General features: G+C 37.9%; 1 protein-coding gene across 1 annotated transcript in view; it reads right to left on the bottom strand.

Moving 5' to 3' along the window:
- LOC150077261 (telomere repeats-binding bouquet formation protein 1-like) overlaps positions 1-22,269 on the bottom strand; it is a 177,753-nt gene extending 155,484 nt beyond the window's left edge. Inside the window, exons 1-2 of the mRNA XM_090385835.1 lie at positions 22,029-22,269; positions 6,045-6,161 (exon numbers count right to left, since the gene is read on the bottom strand). Coding sequence (XP_090241961.1) covers positions 6,045-6,161; positions 22,029-22,269 — 358 coding nt within the window. The remainder of the gene's footprint in view (positions 1-6,044; positions 6,162-22,028) is intronic.
- Positions 22,270-22,582: the final 313 nt, after the last annotated feature.

Raw genomic sequence — 22,582 nt, 5'->3', positions numbered from 1 at the left:
CTAAATATTATCTCACACTCAACATTACTCTGAGGAATTATTAAAATGTCAATGACATGGTATAATTTTTATATTTCAAGCTTCCTTGTGCACTTGTCAGTACCAAACCAAGAACTGCTGTACCTTTCTTCTTTCATAATAGCATCAGGTAGGTTCTCAAAAACTAACAAAACTGATGCTGTGAAACATCTATTTCTTTATTTTTAACATCACCAAGAAGATTGGAAACCTGTCCACAAAAAATTTCAAATTTGAAAATGGAATTGCCAAATTTAAAACTGCCAATTGATGAAATTTGTGCTACCTTGGCATTTATAAGAATATCATTACTCAATGGGTACCTGTACACTGTGTCGTCATATTCGGTAATAAAGTACTTTCTCACTGAACAAAAGAGCAAACTCTTCTCTTGTTTTAGATTCTCCATGACCTAGGCAGTAGAAATGCCTATTACTAAGTCTTTTTTTTTTGATAGACCTAGGAATGCTTATTTTCTCATAAATTATAATGTTTGATTGATTATCTTTATTTGAATATTAGGAAAGCATGTGAATAATAATACATATTAATCACAAAATTTCCAAACACTTGGCAATACAATACACAGAGCTTTTTCTTTTTTCTTTAATTTCGAATTTTTGGTTAAGGGAGAATATGTTCCCTCAGACTCCCCCTGAATTATTACTTCAATGGCATGCATCAGCTGAAACTGTTTAAATCTCTTTTCTTTTAGCACTTTTTGATAGATGGTAGTAAAATTCCACCAAATATTCACCCACTTTCACTGAAAGATACACAGCCTTCGTTTCACAAATTAACAACATGGCAAGGACAGCCTATTAAAACCAAATACTCAATTTCTTCATTTAATATCCTTGATATTCCAGATTTCAGTCATTATAACAGACATATTAGCATTAATGGTGGAAATGATGCAAAAAAAGCAAGCTTATCATCAGCAAAACAAAAAAAACACGACACCATCCATTTCATCTATTCATTCCCTCCAATAGCTTGTTTAGTACTTCTCTGAATTTATTTAAGCTATCAACTTCCATAATAACAGGTGGAAGTTTGTTCCAAAAGTTTGTTCAACCACCTACTGGCTAAAGACAAACTCATCAGTTCAGCAAATGTCTTTTATAAATTTGAATTTGTGCATCAATGTATGTAGTCTGAGCAAGAGGAAGAATCCTATCAGCACTGAGCTTGCTCAATCCATTCAAAACCTCAAACACTCAATCAGATCACCTCACAGGTACCTAGTCTCCAGATTATGCAATTTATAGAACTTCAGCCTTTCTTTATAAGAGCACCAGCCTTGATGCCCTTCTATGTACTCGTTCTAGCAACTCTATATCCTTCCTAAGATGAGGCTTCTAGACTTATTATTATTATTATTAGCCATATAGTGCAAGGAAGCCTGAGGCTTATGGTGCACCAGCTAAAAAAAAAAAAAAAAATTCGAATTACCCTGAGAGAGAGAAGTAGAAGGGAATCACCAAGAAAGAGAAGAATGGTGATATCCAGCTCAGGACCCTGGGTGTGCCAAGCCCATACTCACCAGATGTGAGCCCCTGGAGTTAGATGGTACTTGTACTTGTATGCTGGTACTGTTTGATGGTACTTGGTACTTGTATGCAGTACTCAATGTGTGACCTGACCAATTTCTCTGCACAATTGCCTTATATAATGGGATAATCACCTCCTTATCCCTGATAGCAAAATTCCTGCATATCATCGACAAAAAACCAATGAGCAGTACCACCAACCTGTCTGCATTGCTCAGAGAACTTCATATCCAACTGCACAATTAGCCTAAGGACTTCTTCATTTTCCACCTACCCTGACTTTAGTTCAACACTGTTGGTATATTACTCTGGGGTTAGTGCTAACCATATACAACACTTTGCATTTGCCAATGTTAAACTTCAATTGCCATTTCTCATCCCATCTGTCTAACTTTTCCAGATCGTGTTGCATTAGCATACCATCATTCCTTCATTAACCACTCTGCCATATCTGCAAATTTGGACATTAAGCATGACATGCCTTCATCATTATCAATGATAAATATAGAAAACAATGATGTGCTCAACACCAAACCCTGGGGAACTTCACTAATAACATTAGTTCACAAAGAGCAGTGTCCATTGATTACCACTGTCTTCTCCCACTCAACCATCCCTTTATGCAAAACAGAACTTACTCTTATTGCCACAATGCTCCAGTTTCTTCAGCAATTTTTTTTATGTGCAACAGAACCAAAAGCTTTCCTGAAATCCAAGTAAATAATATCAAAATTATATTTTGCATCCAATTCCTTTGTTAACACATCATAGTATCCAATCAAATTGGGCACACAAGATTTCCTCTTAACAAACCTATGCTGTGTCTGAAGTATAATTGCAACCTTGTCTAGATGATTCTGTATTACTTTTTTTGCCAGTGATTCCATTATTTTCCTTGGAACAGAAGTTAATCTAATATGTCTGTACTTACTCATCACCCTTTGATCCCCTGCTATCAATTGGGGATACATTCGCACATATCCAGTCTGTAGGGAACTCCCCTGTATCCAAGGATGCTGTTCTAATTATGGCTAAGGGTTTGCTTGCTTCCTTTGTTGCCCCCTTAATATAACTGGATAAATCCTATCCACCCCAGGCACCTTTCTTACATTGAATTTCAGTAATTTATCTTCCACTTTCCTCTTATTACTACAAAATCATTTAGCTCTCTGTTAGAGGTTGACTTCTGGCATCCCGTTCCTTAAAGAATTCCTCATGATTGAATGCAGATGCAAAATACTCATTCAGTTTTCAGCAAACTGAGCAGTCAAACCACTGATATCATGTGGACCAATTTGATTCATCTCTTTTCATCTAGTGTTTGCATAAGTAAAGAAGTATTTGCTGTTTTTTCTTTGCATCATCACCAAAGATTTCTCACAATCTGCTTTCGCTTGCCTAACCTCCTTTTTGACTTGATACAGACTAGTTTATATCTACCATAGGCTTCTGTGTTGCCTGATAATTTATATACATCCCTTGCATTTTTCTTCTCTGCCACAAGTCTCATTAATTCATCTGACATCCATTTAGGCTTATACCTTGATGAGCATTTGTTAATTAGTATGAAGTTAGTTAGTTTATCCTTGAATGCTTCCCATTTAGAATTTGCTGATAGTAACATCATCAGTTGGTCCCACTGTATAGACCTTAAAAACTGTGCGAGACCACTCTAGTAACCTTTACGAAAACAAAAACCCTTTCCTTTACACTTGAATGGTAGTTACATCTTTAAGTAAATCCCAAATCAAAATATTGTGATCACTGCCACATAGTGGTTTTTTTATCTGCAAATTCTTAATACATAAATAATTACTGCTGATAATCAGATCAAGAGTATTTCTATCTCTTGTTGACTCTCTAACATGCTGCTGTAGAAAACAGTCATCCAATAAATCCACAAAGGCCTTGCTAGTCTGTGAGTGACCACCCCACAAGTTCCAGTCAATAACCATTTAATGTCCAAGTTTGCAGATGATACAAAGGTTGGCAGGGTTGTTAATGATAGTAAAGACAGTATGCTACTGAGAAGTGGCAACTAAAGTAAGTTTAATATTGACAAATGCAAAGTACTGCATATGGATAGCAGTAACTCAAGAGAAACGTACCAACTGTGTGGTACTACACTCAGGGAGGTGGAGAATGAAAAAGACCTGAGGATAATTGTGCAGTCAGATATGAAGTTCTCTGAGCAATACAGACGGGCTGCCAGAGCAGGTCATGTAGTTTTGTCAGTGATATATAGGAATTTTGCTAGCTAAGACAAGGAGGTGATTATACCTTTGTATAAAGCAATGGTCAGGCCACACCTTGAGTACTGCCTACAGGTCAGGCGGCCTCATTTTAGGAAGGATGTAGAGTTGCTAGAACGATTACAGAGAAGAGCAACAAGATTGGTGAGAGGAACAACGGGGTTCTCTTACCAGGAGAGGCTTAAATTCTGTAAGTTGCAGCATCTGGAGACTAGGCACCTGCGAGGTGATCTGATTGAGGCATACAAGGGCTTGAATGGGTTGAGCAGGCTCAATGCTGATGGGATACTTCCACTTGCTGAGATTAAGAACCTGAGGGGGCATAGATTCAAGATTCAAGCTGAGGAAAGACAGTTGTAGAATAGATGTGCAGAAGTTTGCCCTTTAGCCAGCAGTTAGTTTATTGCTGGAACAGACTTCCATCTGTTGTTGTGGAAGTTGACAGCTTAAATAAATTTAAGGATGAACTAGTCAAACATTTGGAGTGACCAGATGGGTGAAATGGGAATTTTTTTTTTTCTTTTGGCTGATGCTGTATAAGCTTGCTTTCTTGCATCATATGCCTCAACTAATGCTAATGTGAATAACTGGAAAGTTAAAATTCCCCATTATAAGACATTCTGATTTACTGGCACACTTTATTTCTCTGTACAGTTGTTTGTTGTACTCATCAGAGTCATTAGGTGTATTACACTCCATTATTACCACATTAAATCTCAGGTAATTTTTTGAAGGAACCCCATAACTCTCAGGTTATTAGTACTAGAATTTTAGATATATGGTGTAAGGAAGCCAGAAGCTTTTGCTGCACTTCACAAAAAAAAAAAAAAAAAAAATTAAAAGTAGATAAGAAAATAGACAGATTATGCACATCCCACTTCACTTAGGTAATTATCCAGCAGATTTGAATTTTTTTGAAATTGTCGGCCTTAAATATCTGCAGAGGCAACTTGCTCCAGTAATCAACCACTCGCTGGCTAAAAGAAAACTTTCTACAATCTAGTCTACACATCTTCACCTGTAATTCAAATTTATGGCCCCTAGTTCTGAATTCATTATAACAGTGAAAATTTTGCCTTCATTCATTTTACTAACTCCTCTCAAAATCTTATAAACTTTGATCAGATCCTACATAACGGTACCTGGTTGCCAAATTCTGTATCCAACATAATTAAACTCCTTCCTTGTATGGTTGACCTTTTGACAATTTCATCATTCAAGTTGCCTGTCTTTTGACCCCTTCTTTTCAAAATGTCTTGACATTTTGACAAGTCTTATCAATGACTTTTTTGAATGAGGTCTCCATACCTGAATAAATATTCCAAGTGCAGTCTTACAATTGCCTTAGACAGTGGGATTATGTCCTCCCTATCTCTTCAGGCTATTGTTCGATAAATCACTGACAGAAGTCCATAGGCTTTGTTGACCACCTGTTTACACTGCTCAGAGAACTTCATATCCACCTGTATCATAACCCCAGAGCCCTTTCTTCCTCCACTCTTTTTAATTTAACTCCACCAAATGTATAAGTTAATTTGTGGTTGCTATTCTCCAAGTGTAAGACCTTGTATTTTGCTGCATTAAAACATAGCTGCCGCTTTTCGTGTGCATTACTGATGCAAGCGAATCTGAAATATATCTATTAATCATAACCCTCCCCATTCTGCCCTGTAGCCATCCTGTGACCTACCTTAGAATCTCACCAGTAATCCCAACATGTTCAGGCTTATATAGTAACCCCTCATGAGGGACTGAGTCAAATGCCTTGCTAAAATCCAAATAAACTATGTTGAAATTGTTCCTACATCCAACTGATGAGTAACTATGTCAAAACAGCTTACCAGGCAATTTGTATTTTCCAGCTATTTTCTAAGTGTCTCTAGACTGCATTCTTACAAAATTATTGTCTCCAAGATTTGCCCTACCACTGAAGTTAAACTAATTGTTCCCTAATAACAAACTTCACTCTTACAACTACCTTTACCTATAGGTAATACATTGGTTCTTCTCCAATCCAAAGGAATTGCTCCCAAGTCCAATGCTGCCTCATATTTAATCTCAATGGTTCAGTGCATTCTCTGGCCACGGCCCTCAAAGCAAACAGCATTGATTATTTTTTTTTTTAATACAAATAGGAGAAGATGGGGATCAAAAATCAAGAAAAAGGTATGATATACATATGGCCTCTTATCATTAATATTATCAAGAAATATCAACTTACTATAATTTGAACATATAGATGCAATAGTCTTCAAGCTCTCCTGAATGACAAAATTATCATCACTATCTTCATAGCACTGCAAACAAGACAACAAGTTTTCCAAATCTGCTCTAATACCTAAATTAAAAGAAATTTACAAAATAACTGATAAAAAGTGTAGATGTAAAATGAGGAAATTTAATTACACACCACAAATAGAAACAACTGGGTTAAATTTATGAGGTGTGGCTAAAATGTTTGTGGATGGAATCTGTATCTAAAAATTGCAATGCATTTCAGCAATTTTCATTCAGTGATTCATCTAGCTATAGTAACAAATGAATAACCCATTTATTGCAGCTGGGCTGCATTAATATGCAATAAATAGATAGTGTTTTATCACATTTTAAAATGAGTGATTTTAGTTAGCAGCAAATTTGCTTTTAACTAAAATTTGAAATTTAATTTTGTTAATAGATAGCAAATAGACCACACTTACTTTGAACCCAGCAGTAGATAGTTTGGAATTGTCTTTAGGAAGACAAAATTGGTTTTGATACAGCTGTTAATGTATTCTTTGGATTGAACTTGCTCATGGGTCAGTTTTGTATCTTTGCCTACATATTCGAAAGCCATCAACAAAGAGTCTCTCATTCTCAATCTCATTATCTTCATTGCTACATAAAGGAGATGATACGGAGTAACACCGTTCCAGTCAGATCATCTGAGCTCGCTCTTTACCATCATGAATGGAATCACATGTAAATTCTCTCTGAACATTCTATATTGTCCAAGATAAATGCTGGGAAAGGAGAGTACCTCTGCATGCTCATCAAACAGTAAGCCCTGCAGTACGTTAGTTTCTCCTGGTTCCAAGATATTTATCGTCACTCCACAGCAACATTTGCAGTTGGGCAATGAGACTTTCTTCGATTGCAACCACTTCATTTATGTCGTCTTTCCATGTGACTGTCATTGAAGAATGACTGATCTATCGTGATTTGATACAATTGATAGAGAGGCATGTCGACAATATATTGAAGACACACTTTAACCACTCGCTTTCTTGCTAACCCGATCAAATAGCTGGACTTGTGTATTTTCTTGAGTTTTATATGCACAAATAAGGTGCCTGAGACATGCATACGAATAATACAATATTCTTGGCCAAGTGATCAATATGCCTGTTTTAGTCAATCTCCCTTGGCAAGCAATGGACCATCATATTGACTGAAACAGGTACACTGATCACTTGGCCCAGAATGCCGTATTGTCCGTATGCATCTCAGGTGCCTTATTTGCATGAATGGTAAGCAAGGAGAAATAAGCTTCTCTGTCGCTAAATCCAACTTCAGTAAATGCAATGGAATTTCTGGGTAAACAAAGCCATTTGACTTAGCACTGGAATAGTATTGCTCTTAAGTGGTCCTCTGCAGCCATTACACACAAGGATCCTGTCGAAGCCAACATCGGGAAATGCAGTGGTAACCAATGTTGCATCTTTAGAAGCTGGTTTCTTTGTGTCGTTTTCGAACCATAGATGATCACAAATAAAATGTAGCATACAGAACAGCAATCAATTTTCATAAATCTCCTTTCAAACTCTCAATGCACTTTCTTATGTAAATAGTAGTCAGCGTAAGGAAAAGGAGCTTGAACATTTAAAATCATCTGCCCCACAATTGGAGAAATATTCCGTTGTACATAATTAATACTCATTTCAGGTACATTATTATTAGATCAAGCAGCATTGCTGGTTGAAGGCACTGCTAAATCCAACGCTTGATTTTCTGTTTGTCTTTTACGCAATCACAGTAGTCTGTGTCCTAGCACACTCATTGCTACCTCCATCTTTATTTTCTTAGGTTGACTTGCTCAATATTCTCGACAACGCTCTGCATTTGATTTCGGCATCACTGAACACAAAGACTATATATTGCAGTGTGGTATTCAGACACTTTTACTAATCAGAAAATTATTGATAGAGATGATAGAGATTATTGATAGCATGGCAGCACCTAACAATGGAATGTAATGAAAATTCAGATTGCAACAATACAAATACTTCACAATCATACTTCACAATCAATAATACAAATACATCACAATCATACTTCCTGCAGCAGTAACTGCAGAAAAAATGATTGCGAGATCATATTATTCAACAAATGGCTACAATCAAATGGGTAATTAGGCTATTGGCTTGGATTTCGCTAACCTCTTCCAAACATTGATTCGGTTGAGTAAATAGTGGGCGTGAGTATAAAATGTGACATCATTCATAATAAATATTTCAGACTGAAATATGAGACTGGTGGTGCTAATGTCACTAACGTTGCTTTGGTAGAGTGGGTATCGGGCATAAGCATAAAATGTTACATTGTTCATAACTTTGGTTCTAGTTGTTTGATTTTAAAACAGTTCTGATTTTAGTCAAAGATGTTTTCAGATAAAACATCTTTCATGCGTACAGGGTACGCATGTGGATTTTTTGTTTTATTTTGACTAATGCCATATAAGCTTGCTTTCTACAAGTACAAATGTTACATGAGAAATGTTTAGAGTCTACTCATCTCTGTATACTTGTAAAGTATTACTGCTCCTAGGCCTGACTAACTGACTGCGGAAGTAAAAAAAATACATTTAAGGTAGAAATTAAAAAGATATTTTCAAAAAGAATAAAGGTGTTTTTTTTTTTTTTTTTTTTTTGTTTTGTTTTTTTTTTACACATATACGAACACTAGAAAGAAGAAAGGAGTTAACCATATACTGGTCCACTACAGGATATCTTTGGAATATCACTGACAGATGAACCTAAACAGATGAGGAGAAAAATAAATTTTTTACATCAATATTTACATGTGCACATTCTTTTAGGTTTACAGTTCTGTTGGCCCAGATAACAAGTGTAGGGATTGGTATCAGAGAAAACTGTCATACTTGAATAGGAAGAAGGCAAGAGAAGCTGATAGGATTTATCCTGTAATACTAAATGAAACAGCAGGATGGACTGCCCAATACCTATGTATTATAATGTGTACTCCAGACTTAAGTAAAATCCCAGCAAAGGTCTTCACAATTCACAAAGGTGGTTCCAAGTATGAAATTAATACTCAGCTGCAAGTTTATCTTCTTCAGTACAGAAAAATTATAGAAACCATGAAGTTTACTGGGATCATCTGGACAGAAATTGAATGACATGAGAAGAATAACATGGATTTTAGAGAGACAACGTGTCTCACTAATCTGATATACTATGACATTCTTTTAGGTTTACAGTTGCAAAAGAAATGGATGCAAAGAATAATACTGATGAAATGCTGAATCAGTTTAGTGTGACATAAGCACTGGGAGAGAAAAAATGAGAGTAGGAGTGTGTTACAGTCATAATGACTCTGATGAGTAACAATGAAAAATTGTACAGAGAAATAGAGTGGGCCAATAAATCAGAATGTTTTATAATCAGGAATTTTAACTTCCCAGATATTGACTGGAACTTGTGGGTTGGTCACTCACACACTTGCAAGACTTTTGTGGATTTATTGGATGATTGTTTTCTAAAGCGGCATGTTCGAAAGGCAACCAGTGGGAGTAATACTCTTTATCTGATTATCAGCAGTGATTATTCATGTAATAAGAATGTGCAGAAAATGGAACCACTAGTTAGCAGTGATCACAGTGTACTGATGGGAAATGTACTTAAAGATGTGACTACCATTAGGGATAAAGGGAAGGGGTTTTGCTATTAGGAAGTTGTCTACTGTAGTCCCAGACAGTTTTTAAATTCCATACAGTGGGACCAACTAATGATGCTACCAACAGCATATTCTAAATGAGAAGCATTCAAGGAATTAATCTTGGTAACTACTAGGCTTTTCATACCAACTAAGAAACACTGGACCAGGTTTAGGCTTATATGGATGTCAGATGAACTAATGAGACTCATAGCACAGAAGAAAAATGCATAGGATGCATATAAATTATCAGGCGAACAGAAGCCTATGGTAGATAAAAACTAGTCTATAATCAAGTCACAAAGGAGGTCAGGAAAGTGAAGGCAGATTATGAGAAATCTTTGGCAAGGATACAAAGAAAAATAGCAAACACCTCTATACTTATATAAACTGAAAAGGGAAAGGAATGAATCAGATTGGTCCATTTGATATCATTGTTTCGACTGTTGATGATCCTGCTTAGATAGCTGACAAACTGAATGAGTATTTTGCATCTACATTCACCCATGAGGAATTCTGTAGGGGAGTGGAGGACAGAAGCTTATTAAACTCTAACAGGGAGCTAAATGATTTTGTAATAATTGAAAGCAAAGCGTAGGAGAAATTGTTGAATTTAAATGTACAAAAGGCACCTGGGGTGGATGGGATCAAAAAAAAAAAAAAAATTTTTTTTTTTTTTTTTTTTTGGTAGTTGTTATCGCATAGGCTTCTCTGGCCATAATGCACCTCACAAGGTTTTTGCAGTACTTTGATCCAAGCCCGAGGCGGGAATTGAACCTGCGACCTTTGGGTTGCCAGGCAGGCACTTTACCCACCCGGCTAGCCTGGTCGGCCAGATGGGATCTATCCAGTTACATTAAAGGAGGCAGCAAAGGAAGTAAGCAAACCCTTAGCCATAATTATGAGAGCATCCTTGAACTCAGAGAGGTCCCCACGGACTGGAGATGTGCAAATGTATCTCCAATTTACAAAGGGGGATCAAATGGTGAAGTGTAATTACAGTTCAGTTAGTTTAACTTCTGTTCAGGGGAAAATAATGGAGTCACTGACTAAAGAAGCATTGCAGGATCATCTAGACAAGACTGCAGTAATAATTCAGACAGAGTATGGGTTTCTTAAGGGGGAGTCTTTTTTGACTGATTTGATTGGATACTACGATGTAGTCACAAAGGAACTGGATGCAAAATATCATTCTAATATCATATACTTGTATTTCAGGAAAGCTTTTGATACTGTTGTATATGGAAGACTACCATAAAAATTGGAGCAATATGACATTTATCCATTCTGCTCTATATTGGAGCATTTATCCATTCTGCTATGGATAAAAGGATAGCTAAGTGGGAGAAGACAGAGATTGGTAATCATTGAACACTGCTCTTTGTGGACTAATGTTATTAGTGGAGTCCCCCCAGGGTTCAATATTGAGACCATTGTTTTGTATATTTATCAATGATATTGATGAAGGTATATCAGGCTTATGTCCAAGTTTGCAGATGATACAAAAGTTTGCAATGTTCTTAATGACAGTAATGGCACTATGTTGTTGCAACAGGATCTCAAAAATTTTTGCAGATGGGCTGAGAAGTGGCAACTGAAGTTTTAACATTGAGAAATGCAAAGTACTGCATATGGGTAGCAGTAACCCCAGAGAAATGTACGAACTGTATGGTACTACACTCAGAGTGATTGAGAATGAAAAAGACCTGGTGGTAATTGTGTAGTCAGATATGAAGTTTTATGAGCAGTGCAGACAGGCTGCCAGAGCAGATCATAGGGTCTTGTCAATGATATATACAGGAATTTTGCTAGTAGGATAAGGAGGTGATCATCCCTTCATATAAGGCAATGGTCAGGCCACACCCTGAGTACTGCATACAGGTCTGGAGGGCTCATTTTAGGAAGGATGTTGAGTTGCTTGAGTGCGTACAGAAAAAGGCAACAAGATTGGTGATTGGAAAGAAGGGGTACTCTTACCAAGAGAGTACCCCTTGTTCCAATCACTAAGGAGTCCTCTTACCAAGAAAGCCTTAAGCCTCAAATTGGAGACTAAGCACCTGTAAAGTGATCTGATTAAGGTGTATAAGGCCTTGAATGGTTTAAGCAGGCTCAATACTGATGGGATTCTTCCACTTGCTCAGATTAAGAACCTGAGGAGGCATAGATTCAAATTGAGGAAAGACAGTTATTGAATAGATGTACAGAAGTTCACCTTTAGCCAGCGGGTAGTTGATTGCTGTAACACAATTCCATCTATCGCTATGAAAGTTGATAGCTTAAATAAATTCAAGGAAGAAATGGAAAAACTTTTAGAGTGAATGGATGGGTGAAATGGGAAGGTTTTTTTTTTTTTGGCTGATACCATATAAGCTTGCTTTCTTGCATCATATGCCTCTACTAATGCACTTATACTTTCATAAGAGTTTTGATACTGTCTTCCACAAATGCCTTTTGTTCAACAGCACATTGTTCTATGTTGACTGGGATCTGAAATGCAGTTCCAGGATTCAGTGCTGAATCCTGGAACTGCTATCCTGGATAGACTGTTGTTTATGATATAACACGCTTAATATCAAAGTTTGCCGATGAAAAAAGGTTGGAAGTATGGTAAACAATAGTAATCCCAAATAAATTAAGTTACTATAATTGGAGCAAGAGCAATCCCAAATTAGGTAGAAAAATGTTAAGACAGGTGATAATGAAAAAAACTTAGGTGTGATTGTGAGGTGTAAAAAAGACTTAGGTGTAAACAGGCTGCTAGACAGTACAAGCTGCTTTATCTAAGATATATAAAAACTTTTCCAATAGGGACAAGGAAGTAATTATTCCATTATATAAAACTTTGGTTAGGCCATATCTTGAATAAGTGAATCCTCTGTAAGTGATGCAGTAATGAGTAACAAGTTTAGTTTTTGATATAAAGAGACAGTCCCATAGAGTTTTGTAGGCTGAAAGTCTCATGGAAAAACCTCTGTAATGGAAATTGAAGTATTTGTTTTTAAAAGATTGAGTAAATTAGGTAATGAATAATGTTGAATATTATTTCAAGAAGCTTCCTCATTTTTTATAAATAAATTCTGTGCAGTTCTGTAAGATAAGTGGTAATTTCTGCTTTATTTTACATCATATTGACTTAGCATTAGCATTAGTAGAGGCATTTGAGGCAAAAAAGCAAGCTTATGCAGCATCAGCCAAAAAAAAAAAATAAAGTAAAATAAATAAATAAAAAATAACCACTTCCACTTCACCCCTCTGTTCGTTCGAAATACCTGTCCAGCTGAGCCTTAAACTTATTTAGGCTATCAACTTCCACGACAAGGGATGGAAGATACAAGGACTAATAGATTAACAGTAGCCACTGGCAGAGGTGGAAGTGATTCTTGCACTGCTTCTATTGAAATGAGCAGAAGCCTGAAAAACAAGATTCAGGATATTTCAGAGACTGCTGGGAGTCATTGCGGTACAAGTAAACACATGGGTTGTGTTAGGGTAGCTAAGAATAGAAACAGGTGCATGTATACCTGCATGTACACCAATGCTAGGAGTTTGGTAAATAAATTTGATGAATTTGAGGTATTGCTCAAAACATCAAAGGCAGATATTGTTGGGATATCAGAGACGTGGTGTCACACAGATATAAGTAATGCGGAACTGGAATTTGGGGAATACAATGTGTATAGAAAAGATAGATAGGACAGGAGGGGAGGAGGGGTTATGCTATTAGTTAAGAAACACAAAGTCCAAGGAAGTGAAGCCAGTCGACATTGATGGACAGGGCAGTGTCGAGTCAGTTTGGTGTGACATAAGCATAGGGGAAACAAAATTGCGAGTAGGAGTGTGCTATAGGCCTAATGACTCTGATGAGGATAATAAGATATTGTACAGGGAAATAGAGTGGGCCAGTAAATCAGAGAGTCTTATAATGGGGGATTTTAATTTCCCAGATATTGACTGGAATTTGTGGGTTGGTCACTCGCACACTAGCAAGGCTTTTGTGGATTTATTGGATGATTGTTTTCTACATCAGCATGTTCGTGAGGCAACAAGAGGGAGCAATACTCTTGATCTGATTATCAGTAGTGATTCTTCATGCATTAAGAATCTGCAGATAAATGAACCACTAGGTGGCAGTGATCACAGTGTGTTGAAGTGGGATTTACTCAAGGAGGTAACTACCATCAGAGATAAAGGGAAGGGTTTTTGTTTTCGTAAAGGCGACTATGATGGTCTGAGACAGTATTTAAATTCTATACAGTGGGACCAACTGATGATGTTACCAACAGCAAACTCAAAATGGGAAGCATTCAAGGAACTAATCGTGGAGGCTACCAGGCTTTACATACCAACTAAGAAATATTGTTCAAGGTTTAGGCCTAAATGGTTGTCAGATGAACTACTGAGACAGGTGGCAGAGAAGAAAAATGCATGGGATACATACAAATTAATGGGTGACATGGAAGCCTATGATAGATATAAGTTGGTCTGTAACCAAGTCACAAAGGAGATTAGGCAGGCAAAGGCAGACTATGAAAAATCCTTGGCAAAGGATGCAAAGAAAAACAGAAAAGAGTTCTTTACATATTTAAACTCAAGAAGGAAAGGGATGAATCAGATTGGTCCACTGGATATTGATGGTTCAACAGTTGAGGATCCTGCTCAGGTGGCAAACAATCTAAACGAGTATTTTGCATCTACATTCACGCATGAGGAGTTATTCAGGAAGGAGAATGATGTAGGTAAAGTAAACATTGGCAGTGAGCTGGATGATTTTGTAATAACTGAGAAGAAAGTGGAGGAGAGATTGTTGAGGATAAACATAAAAAAGGCACCTGGGGTGGATGGGATCTATCCAGTTATATTAAAGGAGGCAGCAAAGGAAGTAAGCAAACCCCTAGCCATAATTATGAGAGCTTCTTTGGACTCAGGAGAGGTACCCATAGACTGGAGATGTGCAAATGTAACCCCAATTCACAAAGGAGGATCAAAGGCTGACACAAGTAATTATAGACCTGTTAGTTTAACTTCTGTTCCAGGTAAATTAATGGAGGCACTGGTTAAAGAAGCACTGCAGGATCATCTAGACAAGAATTCAGTTATAGCTCAGACGCAGCATGGTTTTGTTAAGGGCAGGTCTTGCCTGACCAATTTGATTGGATACTATGATGTAGTCACAAAAGAACTGGATGCAGGGAATAACTTTGATATTATATATTTGGATCTTAGAAAGGCTTTTGATACTGTTGCACATGGAAGACTGCTGCACAAATTGGAGCAGTGTGGCATTGGAGGCAAATTGCTGCTATGGATAAGGGGATGGTTGAGTGGCAGAAGACAGAGAGTGGTAAGCAATGGACACTGCTCAACGTGGACTAATGTTATTAGTGGAGTTCCTCAGGGTTCAGTGTTGGGTCCGTTGTTGTTTTCGGTGTTTATGAATGATATTGATGATGGGATATCAAGTTTAATGTCCAAGTTTGCAGATGATACAAAGGTTGGCAGGGTTGTTAAGGACACTACTGACGCTATGCTGCTGCAACAGGATCTGGAAAGGTTGAACAGATGGGCTGAGAGGTGGCAAATGAAGTTTAACATTGACAAATGTAAAGTACTACATATGGGAAACAGTAACCCCAGAGCAACGTATCAACTCTGCGGTACTACACTGACAGTGGTGGAGAGTGAAAAGGACCTGGGGGTAATTGTGCAGGCAGATATGAAGTTCTCTGAGCAGTGCAGACGAGCTGCAAGAGTAGCTCATGGTGTCTTGTCAATGATATACAGGAATTTTTCTAGCAGGGATAAGGAGGTGATTATTCCCTTGTATAAGGCAATGGTTAGGCCACATCTTGAGTACTGTATACAGGTCTGGAGGCCTCATTTCAAGAAGGATGTAGAGCTGCTGGAACGGGTACAGAGAAGGGCAACAAGATTAGTGAATGGAACAAAGGGTTGCTCTTACGAAGAAAGGCTTAAGTTTTGCAAATTACAGAGTCTGGAGACTAGGCACCGGCGAGGTGATCTGATAGAGGTGTATAAGGCTTTGAATGGTTTGAGCATGCTCAATGCCAATGGGATTCTTCATCTTGCTCAGAATAATCACCTCAGAGGGCATAAATTCAAATTGAGGAAGGACGGATGTCGGATAGATGTGCGGAAATTTGCCTTTGGCCAGAGGGTGGTTGGTTGGTGGAACCGACTTCCATCACTTGTTGAAGTTGATAGCCTAAACAAATTTAAAGCTCAACTGGACAGGTATTTCGAACGAACGGATGGGTGAAATGGGAGTGGTGTGTGTTTTTTTTGTTTTTTTTTTTTTGTTGGCTGATGCTGAATAAGCTTGCTTTCTTGCATCATATGCCTCTACTAATGCTAATGCTAATGCTAAAGTCTGTTCCACCTACCAACCACCCGCTGGCTAAAGACAAATTTCCGCACATCTATCCTACATCTGTCTTTCCTCAATTTGAATTTATGCCCTCTCAGGTGATTATTTTGAGCAAGAGGAAGAATCCCATCAGCATTGAGCATGCTCAAACCATTCAAGGCTTTGTACACCTCTATCAGATCACCTCACTGGTGCCTAGTCTCCAGACACTGTAATTCGCAAAACTTAAGCCTTTCTACATAAGAGCACCCCTTTGTTCCATTCACTAATCTTGTTGCCCTTCTCTGTACTCGTTCCAGCAGCTCTACATCCTTCTTGAAATGAGGCCTCCAGACCTGTATACAGTACTTTAGGTGTGGCCTGACCATTGCCTTATACAAGGGAATAATCACCTCCTTATCCCTGCTAGAAAAATTCTTATATATCATTGACAATACACTATGAGCTACTCTTGCAGCCCGTCTGCACTGCTCAGAGAACTTCATATCTGCCTGCACAACCACCCTCAGGTCCCTTTCATTCTCTACCACTGTCAGTGTAGTACCACAGAGTTGATACGTTGCTCTGGGGTTGCTGTTTCCCATATGTAGTACTTTACATTTTTAAACTTCATTTGCCACCTCTCAGCCCATCTGCTCAACCTTTCTAGATCCTGTTGCAGCAGCATAGTGTCCTTGACAACCCTGCCAACCTTCGTATTGTCTGAAAACTTGGACATTAAGCTTGATATACCATCATCAATATCATTTATAAATACAGAAAACAATAAAGGACCCAATACTGAACTCTGAGGGACTCCACTAATAACATTAGTCCACGATGAGCAGTGTCCATCGATTACCACTCTCTGTCTTCTCCCCCTCAACCACCCCTTTATCCATAGCAGCAATTTGCCTCCAATGCCACACTGCTCCAATTTGTGCAGCAGTCTTCCATGTGCAACAGTATCAAAAGCCTTTCTAAGATCCAAGTATATAATATCAAAGTTATTCCCTGCATCCAGTTCTTTTGTGACTGCATCATAGTATCCAATCAAATTGGTCAGGCAAGACTTCCCCTTAACAAAACCATGCTGTGTCCGAGCTATAACTGAAGTCTTGTCTAGATGATCCTGCAGTGCTTCTTTAACCAGTGTCTCCATTACTCTTCCGGGAACAGAATTTAAACTCACAGGTCTATAATTACTTGTGTCAGCCTTTAATCCTCCTTTGTGAATTGGGGTCACATTTGCACATCTTCAGTCCATGGGTACCTCCCCTGAGTCCAAGGAAGCTCTCATAATTATGGCTAAGGGTTTGCTTACTTCCTTTGCTGCCTCCTTTAATATAACTGGATAGATCCCATCCACCCCAGGTGCCTTTCTTGTGTTTATCTTCAACAATTTCTCCTCCACTTTACTCTCAGTTATTACAAGATTCTCTAGCTTACTTAGTTAGCATTAGCATTAGTAGAGGCATATGATGCAAGAAAGCAAGCTTATTCAGCATCAGCCAAAAAAAAAAAAAAAAAAAACCCTCTCCCATTTCACCTCTCCGTTCGTTCGAAATACCTGTCCAGTTGAGCTTTAAATTTGTTTAGGCTATCAACTTCAACAACAAGTGATGGAAGTCGGTTCCACCAACCAACCACCCGCTGACCAAAGGCAAATTTCCGCACATCTATCCGACATCCGTCCTTCCTCAATTTGAATTTATGCCCTCTGAGGTGATTATTCTGAGAAAGATGAAGAATCCCATTGGCATTGAGCATGCTCAAACCATTCAAAGCCTTATACACCTCTATCAGATCACCTCGCCGGTGCCTAGTCTCCAGACTATGTAATTTGCAAAACTTAAGCCTTTCTTCGTAAGAGCAACCCTTTGTTCCATTTACTAATCTTGTTGCCCTTCTCTGTACCCGTTCCAGCAGCTCTACATCCTTCTTGAAATGAGGCCTCCAGACCTGTATACAGTACTCAAGATGTGGCCTAACCATTGCCTTATACAAGGGAATAATCACCTCCTTATCCCTGCTAGACAAATTCCTGTATATCATTGACAAGACACCATGAGCTACTCTTGCAGCTCGTCTGCACTGCTCAGAGAACTTCATATCTGCCTGCACAATTACACACCTCTGGCATTCCCCTCGCTGAATAACTCCTCATGTGTGAATGTCAATGCAAAATATTCATTTAGTTTGTTAGCTACCTGAGCAGGATCATCAACAGTTGACCCATCGATATCAAGTGGACCAATCTGATTCATCCCCTTCCTTCTAGAGTTTAAATAAGTAAAGAATTCTTTGCTGTTTTTCTTCGCATCTCTTGCCAAGGATTTCTCGTAATCTGCCTTCGCCTGCCTAACCTCCTTTGTAACTTGGTTACAGATCAACTTGTATCTATCATAGGCTTCTGTGTCACATGTTAATTTGTATGTATCCCATGCATTTTTCTTCTCTGCCATATGTCTCATTAGTTCATCTGACATCCATTTAGGCCTAAACCTTGAACAATATTTCTTAGTTGGTATGTAAAGCCTAGTAGCTTCCAAGATAAGTTCTTTGAATGCTTCCCATTTTGAATTTGCTGTTGGTAACATCATCAGTTGTTCCCACTGTATAGAATTTAAATACTGTCTCAGTACATCGTAGTCGCCTTTACGAAAGCAATACCCCTTCCCTTTACCCCTAATGGTAGTTACCTCTTTGAGTAACTCCCACTTCAGAACACTGTGATCACTGAAACCTAGTGGTTCATTTATCTGCAGATTCTTAATGCATGAAGAATCACTACTGATAATCAAATCAAGAGTATTACTCCCTCTAGTTGCCTCCCAAACATGCTGATATAGAAAACAATCATCCAATAAATCCACAAGAGCCTTGCTAGTGTGCCTTGCTACCAGCCCCCAAATTCCAGTCAATATCTGGGAAATTAAAATCCCCCATTATAAGACTCTCTTATTTACTGGCCTACTCTATTTCTCTGTACAGTTTCTTATTATACTCATCAGAGTCATTAGGCCTATAGCACACTCCTACTCTCAATTTTGATCTCCCAATGCTTATGTCACACCAAACTGACTCGACACTGCACTGTCCAGCGATGTCGACTGGCTTCACTTCCTTGGATTTTATGTGTTTCTTAACTAAGAGCATAACCCCTTCTCCCTTTCTATCCTGTCTATCCTTTCTGTAGATGTTGTACTCCCCAATTCCAGTTCTGAATTACTTATATCTGTGTGACACCACGTCTCTGATATCCCAACAATATCCGCCTTTGATGCTTTGAGCAATACCTCAAATTCATTAAATTTATTTACCAAACTCCTAGCATTGGTGTACACGCAAGTATACATGCACCTGTTCTTTTTCTTAGCTACCCTAACACAACCCATGTGTTTACTTGTACCCCAATGACTCCCAGCAGTCTCTGAAATATCCTGCATCTTATTTTCCAGGCTGCTGCTCATTCCAATAGAAGCAGTGCAAGAATCACTTTCTCCTCTTCCAGTGGCTACTGTTAATCTATTAGTCCTTGTATCCCCCCAATCTAGCAGTTTTCCGACCCACCTAACACTGCCTCGATAGCATCAGCAAACATTCTTGCACCCTTTCTATTTAAGTGTATCCCATCCCTGTAGAAGCAGTCTCTCCTGTTAACAAGTACAGACCAGGCTGAAAAAAATTCTACCCCTTGAGCCCTGCACAATCTTTCCAGGGCCGAATTGATCGACAGGGCTCTCATCATATACTCCCTCCTATCGTGTCTGGGCAGAATTGCAGACACTTTCAAATTCAACCCTAATTCATGGCTTTTTTTCATCAGTGACCTGTACTTGTTAAGTAATTCCGCCGGTCTCCTACTCTTAATATCATTAGTGCCAACGTGTACAACTATATCACCTTTTGTGCCCTTAAAAGATGATATCCGCTCTACAACGTCATCAACCTTTGCCCATGGCAGACATACCCTGGTCCTGTTCCACCTACCCTTTTTACAAAGCATGTTTCCCGTTTCCCTGACAATAGAGTCACCAGCAACTACTAGTTCCTTTGGGACCAGCGCATTCTGCCTTGGGGGTTGCCGCTGTGTTGCGCGATGACATGACAAAATGTGTGTACCACAAAAGTAAAAAATCATTTTTTCAGAGAATGTCATTTTGAGAATATATTTTATGTATAAGAAATGTCTTACATTCAGAAATGCAGTACAGTAAATACAACTTAATGTTATTTTAAAGCATTAAAAATTTGTGCTAAGTACTAAACACAAAAATGGGACAATTTTGTTTAAAGATTAACTTTTTTCTCTACATTAAGATAAAAATTAAACTTTACTTTGTTTGAAAATGTGGACACTACTAGGGTTAAAAAAAAAAAGAAAGAAAAAAATGAAAAATACATAATCATTCAAAAATGTGGAAAATATAGTAAAGGGTGTGATAGTGAATTCTTTTAAAGCATCTTTTAAATTTCCATTTTCCCCCCCTCCAAGTTGTTTGTTTGTTATTTTGGTTTTTAGGAACATTAGCAACTAAGGCCATATTGCTCCGGAGATATGCGGTGGTCATTCCCTGACCTTTCCACATACTCCATATTTGGTAGTCACGGGGCTCTAACCCCGGTCTAATCAAGAAGCGTGTGCTATACACTGCTGCTCCTCCCCACCTGGCTACGGAGGTGCCTCCCCCTCCAAGTGACTGCTTCTATACAGGCTACAGCAGTGTATACAGGCTACACTGTGCCATTCATAATTTTCCAATAAAGTTTTTGTTACAAACTTTTGTTTTTGTACCATCAAAAATAATTTGTCATATTGAGTTGTTTGCCTATTTTTTCATATCTCTAGCTAGAGCAAAAGTTACATATCTTAAACAAAATTGCTCTGCTGATTCCAAAAATACGAAAATTACGTTTCTATCATGTCTCCATTTGAATACATTGCAGTAAAGTTGATATCAGAGATCTATAATTATCTTCTTTCAAGAAATCCATGCAAAAAAGAGCTTTAAATGATTTCCAAGCTGCTAGTTCAGTATTCTGTAGCTTTGTTTCAAATGCGTCATCTTTGAGAAGATTCTTCACTTGAAACCCAGTGAAAATTCCTTAAGATTGTATTCAGTTTTGCTAAATTGGGAAAGACTTCCCTTAGGTAATAGAATCCACATCCTTCTTTATTCCAGAACCTTAACAAAATTTCTTCATTAATCCAAACTTCATATGTAAATATAGTAGAACCTTTTTCGGTTCAACCAGGAGAACATATTTTATATTTCTTCTCCCTGGTTGAAATTCCTCCCTCTTTTCTCACTACTGCAAAATATGTTTTGCTGTTGCATGACTTTGTCCCACAAACATAGTGAACAGATCTTCCATAAAGAAATATTTTTAAAATACTTTGTGAAAACTGTATTTTTAAAATACAGGTGAGCCCCACTTAACGCTGATAATTCGTTCCAAAAAAACGGAGCACTAAGTGAATCAGCGCTGAGCGTGTGGCATATTCCCATAAGGTAACATATGCATTTGTGAGTTTCAGTGTATGCCATAGGATATTTCCTAATCAATAATAAACAGTATTGAAAAGATGCACAATATTGGTCAAAATATTTAATATTCAAAAATTTTTATACATAAAAAATATTGTACGTTACAAACATATATATGATAAATAACTACATTATGTATCAAAATTTAATTTAAAATATCAATTAAAATCCTGAATTTATTAATCTGATGACCTGGGCTGTCGAGTTTTTATATACCTTTGGACTGAAAAATGTGTCAATTTTTGGGTTGTACTTTGGCCCTCTTCCTCTCATTATACAAAATCATGTAAGGATTCACTTCTTATTAGCTTTGAACTTCTTTCTATGTCAGAGTCATTCTCCCAGAAATAATTACACATTTTTCCGAAGCGTTCGAAAGCTGCACTAAGCCCTTTTGCAGTTATCCACTTTATTGGTTCTTCATCTGTAGGATCTTGATCATCAACTCCCTCAACTGCATGCTCTTGTTCTTTTGTCATTTCCATAAGTTCTTCATCAGAGAGGCCATCAATGTCATTGTCAATCATCTCTTGTACATCGTCATCATCATTTTCATTCTGCTTCTTTTCCAAGCTCAACAATTTGCACTTTAACATTCACAATCGATCATCAGATTCTTGCGAATCCTTTATGTTATCCTTCCAAACTACTTTCCTGCACACTCCATTCATGGTTTTCTGGGTCACTTCATCCCAGGCACTGTAAACATTTTAGATGGCAGTTTTAACGTTGAGGGATTTCCAAAACCTTTTCACCAGTGTTAATAGCTTTAACAGCTTGGGAAAAGGTGTTCCTTATGTAGTAGGCTTTAAATGTGGCAATAACACCTTGGTCCATTGGTTGAATCAGAGCTTTAGTGTTTGCAGGCATATAAAAAATTTTTATATAATTGTTCAAGTCTTCTAAGCT

The sequence above is a fragment of the Mastigoproctus giganteus genome, chromosome 12 (genome assembly GCF_048544385.1).
Source record: "Mastigoproctus giganteus isolate SK-2022 chromosome 12, ASM4854438v1, whole genome shotgun sequence".
In the NCBI taxonomy this organism is placed as follows: Eukaryota; Metazoa; Arthropoda; class Arachnida; order Uropygi; family Thelyphonidae; genus Mastigoproctus; species Mastigoproctus giganteus.
The sequence above is the reverse complement of the archived record's forward strand: the minus strand, read 5'-3'. Positions and strand labels throughout refer to the sequence as shown.